Consider the following 6,636-nt stretch of genomic DNA (forward strand, 5'->3'; position numbering starts at 1 on the left):
ATCATAATGTGACAAAAAAAACTTGTCTGGTGTAGCGGTATAAGGTTTTTTGGTCACTAAAGGGACTTGGATTCGATTCTTGCTTCTCTAAAGTTGAAGAAGCATACTTAAGATGGTAAGGGAGAGAAATGTATTACAAACTTTTTTCAAGGAGAATCCATATTGTACCTTTGTTTTTGGTAAAAAAGTTGAAAATTTAACTTTACTTTTAACCTTAATCTTGAATTTGTTTCACTCCTTTATTTTCAACCAAAGCTAAAATTTGTCGCTAATTGTTGATCAAAGTGCAAAATATCTCTTCCACTTATAATAAAACCTATTATGGAGGACAAAAGACAAAGGCTAAGAGATTTAACATGTATTATGTAAGAAAAATATGTAAAATAATTAAACAATATCAGTTGTGTAAAATATAGTTATTGGCATAAATATAATTGTAGCGTCATGTGTCAAGCCCGATAATACGTATCAATAAATCTTCTAGTGACATTCATATGTAAGACATTACTATCGTATCAACACAAATTAAGGGATTTCGAATAATCAACATTAAATAGGAGACAACATTTATTATTGAATTAGGCCAATGACAATATCAAATAATACACAAGAAAGAAAGAAAGACAGATTACACTAGCTAAGAGTTTTCATATTCTTGGCTACACTCAATGTTCTAGGTTTGAGATCGTCAATATTTTTATATGTAACATTTTAACATTCACCGTGGGGCTGGTAAATTTTTTCCTACACGTAATACTCTTGTCTGGAATAGTAATTTAATGGGAAAAAAATCTATTGGTTAGTTAGGGAAGTTATCATTTTAAATTGATAATAACCCATCTTATGAGATTTGGAAAAGATTAAGAAAATATGTTTATGCAATTATGGTTTGTACACATTTAATTATAAAAAAAAAGAGCGAAATAAAAAGAATTTGGAAAAAAATACACTAAGAAAAGGGATTGAAAAAAGAAATTAGGTCTTTCAATGAATTGAGATAAATGTCTCTCACTTTTATATGTCCAATCATGAAATTTTGAATTTAATCAAATAATAAATTATAAAGGATTTGATTAGTATTTACTTAAAACATACAACTTGTCCAACCACGGTTTAAACATTGAGTGTGACATTCATTTTTCTTTGTTTCAGCAAATAAAAGTAATTTTGACATCAATATTAATCTTAAAGACTAACAAATATGTTCATAAAACATACGTGTGCTAACAATATTTATATAGTGGGAATTACATTGAACTTGTCTCACTTCATTTGAAAGGAAAAGAAAGTTCAGCTATTGAAATAGCCAAAATTTGCATTGTTCAAACTCAAGGAACTAAATGAAGGGAGAGAATATGGCCCTTTTATAATAGCTTGAGTGATTAATTTATATGCAGCTTCAGTTAAATGCATCCCATCCCATCCAATATACTTGGAAGGATCATCACAAGCAATCACACTTGGATCACCACATATTACCGATGCATTGAAATTGTATGGACCCCCTATTCCACAACAGGCTTTAAGACCACTAAATCCTGCATATGAATCAAAGTATATATCACAATACTATAGGCATGAAGTAATTTGTTTTGATGGAGTATGAATATGAATATTTGAAGCAAACATATAATAAATTACAATGAGAATTGAGAAAATTACCAAACTTTGTGGGGTCACGATATAAAGCCAATGCAGCATTGTAATAATCGGCAAAGATGATATTAGCATGAGGATGAAGGCTCGAAGCTTATCTAATTCAATTTGGAGCTCATGGTTGTAATATTCAGCAAACTCGTTTAACCACTTCAAACACCCACTTTGGTCATATTCATTCTTATTTTTTGTTTCATAGAGTGTTAAATACTTCACACTACATCCAATTGGTAAATTCCCAGGAACCAAGAGCGTGCGAGCCCCTAAACCAATCAACTCCTATAAAAAAAACAACACAAAAGGTTTTAAGGATGCTTTGAAGCTAAAATAAAATTGTTTAATGAGATATTTTAAAACAAAAATGTAAATCTTCATATGTTACCACCTTTAATACTCCAAAAACTTTAGTCCTCAAATTTTTAATCTTGAAAAACAAGTCACCAAATTAATCTATAAAAAAAAATATATCATCTTATCCCATGTCTAAAATAGAAAATCAAAGTGGTGATAATAGAATCATAATGTCTGAAACATTAATTTGGTGACGAGATATTTTGGATGATTAAAGTGGTAACATATGTAATTGTAGAAGAACAAATTAAAGTTTTAATACATATAAAAACTTACATGGATAGTTGAAGCTATTACATTGATTACATATGGAACATATGTTTTAATCTCTGCTATGCTGTCTTGTTCAAACAAAAAAGAATTGAAATCGTTTCCTCCAATTTCGCCCATAAGAAATAATGAGTTCATAAAAACTTCACGACAATCTGTAAGATTAAACTTTAATTCAGAATTTGATATTATTAGCCAATGTGTGATAACGTTGGAATTTTAGCCAATGGGTTTATATCTCTGTCTTCACTTTCCACAAGCATGTCCTCATCTTTTCGTAATAAGTACATAAAATTATGAAATTTTTAGTAATTTATTCTTTAACATTTTTAATTAAATAGGCCTCACATAAATTCATAAATCTCAATAAGTTTAATATTAATTTTTTTAAAGAATACCTTGCTCACCTTCTTCATAAGATAGACCAAGAAACCTACATGTATTGAACTATTACTTCAAAAAAATTACTTAAAATGGCACTTATTATTGACTTAGAAACTTGGTTATGGTTTAACATTTTGTATACTATGTTCGTGAATTTGTAAAAGAGAAAGGGATTATTATTATAGAATTTGTATAAAATCTATATATAAATAACACAGAATTATTTATAAGTTGACCACAGTTAAATAAATAGAAAAACTAAATATTTACTTATTTTGGGGTGAATGAAGGTCGAGGAAAGAAAGATAAGAAAACAAATGTAGAAAAGAGTGATAGATATGTGTTAAAGAAAAGTTGAATATAATATCAAAGAGAAAGTAAACGTACGTTAGTAATAAGGACAGGTTTTCATTAATCCTCTTTAAAGTCATACTAATTACTTTAAAATCTGTTATAATTTTGAAATATTCACAAAACTTGTTTGCTGTCCTTTCTATCCAGATTTTTAAGGACCGATGACCTGCGACATTAGGGTATTAGGGTGGGGAATTTGGACATTAAAAGGAAAGATGTTAGGAAGTGGACTTTAAGCTGACTCTGATACCATGTTAGGAAGTGGACTTTAAGCTGACTTTAATATCATGTTACGAAGTGGACTTTAAGTCTAACTCAATACCATAAAACCTGTTCAATGAGATGAGGTTTGCACCCACTTATATACAATAAAATGTCCTTATCCCTAATCAATTATATACAATAAAATGTTCTTATCTCTAGTCAATTATATACAATAAAATGTCTTTATCTCTAGTCAATGTGAGATCTCCATCAAAAGAAACAATAATTGTCTTTAAATGTTGTCTAAAAAAATTATGAATACATGATTTTCTTTTTTATTTAAACAGAATAATAACAGAGAAAGACAACCCATTTAACGAAAAAAATTGTCAACTTTTTAAAAAAAAAAAACCTTTAATACGTTAATATGAAAAACGGAGATTTTCTCATAATTTGTTTCTATGAATAATCTATGAAGAAGACTAAGAAAATAAAAATGATCGAAAAATTATTTTGTGCTAATTCAAATGAAAAGTTAAACTCTTCTATCACTCCAAAATCCATAAACATGAGCCAGATATGCTTTTAGCAAAATGTTACCTATAGTTTTTCTAACTTTTAAAAAAATATTTATTTTTTATATTTTAATAAACAATATAAATCTCTTTTTATGCTTTTTTATGAAACCAGACTGTTCTCTTTTATTTTATTTAAAAATATCATTTAACTAACATTAAAATAAAAAATTACGAAATCAAATATTAATCTTCTAAAATATAAAAATGAAATAACTTTTTATAAACAGAAAAATTGAATGAATTAATGTGATATATTAAAAATATTATAAAAGTATATTTATCCCTAAATTTTAAATTTCCATACAAAAATTTACATTTTAGATAAATTATTACTTGAATATAAGAATAAACATTTAATTTTTTTATACAGAAATTTTCTTAAATTTTACATTTTAGAATTTTAATTTTAATTTTTTATTTAAGTTTTAGTAAATATAATATTTAAAATAAAATGAATAAAAAAATATTACTTTATTAGAGTGTAAAGGATTTGAATCATATTTTTTAGAAGATAAGAAAAGAAAATGTCTATTTAAAAATTAGAGGATGTGTAAAGTCTTATTTTATTAAAAACATAAAAAAAATAGTATCTATTTTAAAATCACTATGAATTTATTTTAGCTATTTTTAGTGAGGTAGTGATGTTTTTTTTTTGTAATAATCCTTAGGTAAATTTTTTTAAAAAAAATCACTTATATATTTCTTTTGTTTTCATATACGAAATTTGTTTTTGACATAAATAGTTATTGGTTTTCCAATCTTAAAGCAAAGTAAATATTTAATTAATTGAATTCGATTATTCTAGTATAAGAATATGTTTAATAAAGAGAAATATGAATTTCTTATGATTTTTTTAATCCTTCTTAATATTTTTTTTCTTCGTATTGTTTTTCTAAAATTAAGTTAATTGATATTAGTTTTTACATAGTTTAAAATCTAAGAAGTACTACTGAGTTATGAGTTATTGATGTTTTGTGTGTTAGAAAATTCTCAAAAATATTTTATATATTGAGTATGAATATATCAAGTGTTAAAGACAATTAAAATTTCTGGCTTTAAATTGCATGTAAAAAACTGTGGGTATTCAAGATGGATAAAAAATTATACTATCATTAAAAATTATTAAACGTGATATATAGCAAAAATAGGATAAATAATTAAGTTAAATTATGTGCGTAGATAGATTTACAACACAAACACTGCAGACAAAAAATATATATATAATTTTTAAAATATAGAATAAAAAACATAGATCTATATATTATATAATTATGAATTATATAAATTGTTAATAAAAATTTATTTGCGCAAGTATCTTTTAATTTTTTTTTTAACAAAAAGATGTTTTTCGTGTGATTCAAAGGGAATTGTTTTTTATTTTTGTAATCATAATAAAAATTTATACAATAAGTTTGAGATTGTAGAAAAATAAATTTATTTCTCTTTTTTAAAATTGTATTATAACCGTACTGAAATTGTCAGAAATACAAAAATATTTTTTGAATTGGACAATTTATCGATACATGTCTTACGAGTATCGTGTGAGTATTGATATTCTATAGGTGTGTCCAACATATACACATTATTTAAGACTTATTTAAGAAAGTATCTGAATGTAGTAAATGTTATTTTTGTTCTTCTTTTATCTTTTAACACATGAGAGAAAAACTTAATAAAATCTTGAAATTCCAAATAAATAATATCTCAATAGATCTTTTGGAGATAACAAAATTAAACATGTATGTACTTTATTGTGGTATTTTTCTTAAGGACGTTAAGTCAAACGAACTATAAATGGGCACAGTTGCTCTAGAAAACATGATTAGTGAAAATACATATTCACAGTGTAGAAGAGTCTTTATATTATTGACTTATATATATAGTATTATTGATTTTTATAATAAAGATTTTAAATTAATAATAAAATAGCCCTAGGTGTTTTTTAAAGTTGATCCTCTAATATTATCACTGTGGTTGTGTAAGGTAGGTGTGTAAGGAAGTGGTTTGTTATTGTACAGAGTGATCGGAGAGAGAAAAAAATAGAGAACTTACCAGTGAAAGAACTGCAGAGAGAAGGAAGCAATTCCTTGAACCAATTCAATTGTTTTGTCAAAGAATAATTGGTTGGGATAGAAATGCCCCTCTCTTCAAAGAAGCTGGGGTCTAAAGCCCTCGCTCCAGACACAGCAAAATTGGTTCCCTCTTTCCCACTCTTCTTTTCCAGATACGGCTTCACCAATGGAAGTCCCAATGACTCAGCTGCACATAAAACAACTCCAAACACTTAAAACCTACTTTTAACAGGATTTAAATTAACTCTTACCATTTATGTTTGAATTTAATATACAAAACAGAATTTACAACTTCATCATTGTCATTCGCTTTAACATTTTAGTTCATATATATTTATGCTCAACAACACACTAATCTCACATAGTATAAGATATTTATGGATGATCTAATTAAATATACATATTGTAATTTGATTATAGTTGAAATGAAAAATGAAAAGTAGGAGTAAGAGAAGAAGAGAAACGGAACCGATGAAATCGATGATGAGGCGGCCATCGGAGCAGCGTCCAGTGACATGGTGAAAGAAGGTTTGACCGTAGGGAGGAAAGAAGCAGTGATTAGGGGAGTGGGAAGCGAGATACCTGTTGCCAGTGTCAGTAAGAGAATCACCAAAACTGAAAATGGAGGTGAATGGGGACGGGGACGAGGATAATAACGGTGGCGATTCTGAAAGTGAGAAAGGTATCAGAAATGCTGCAGTTAGCACTGCGATTGTAATCCATTGCTGTTCACAGATTGACCTCATTGTCGCCACACACATCCCCAA

The 6,636-nt window shown here is 27.1% G+C and overlaps 1 protein-coding gene across 1 annotated transcript; it reads right to left on the reverse strand.

Moving 5' to 3' along the window:
- Positions 1-1,162: 1,162 nt before the first annotated feature.
- On the reverse strand, positions 1,163-6,636 carry LOC137832514 (GDSL esterase/lipase At1g28590-like). The gene is given in 6 exon segments (XM_068640710.1): positions 1,163-1,538; positions 1,663-1,743; positions 1,746-1,935; positions 2,284-2,432; positions 5,850-6,056; positions 6,339-6,636. Coding segments are annotated over 6 exon segments (1,167 nt in total). The 5' UTR covers positions 6,631-6,636; the 3' UTR covers positions 1,163-1,290.

This window comes from Phaseolus vulgaris, chromosome 6 (genome assembly GCF_000499845.2).
Source record: "Phaseolus vulgaris cultivar G19833 chromosome 6, P. vulgaris v2.0, whole genome shotgun sequence".
In the NCBI taxonomy this organism is placed as follows: Eukaryota; Viridiplantae; Streptophyta; class Magnoliopsida; order Fabales; family Fabaceae; genus Phaseolus; species Phaseolus vulgaris.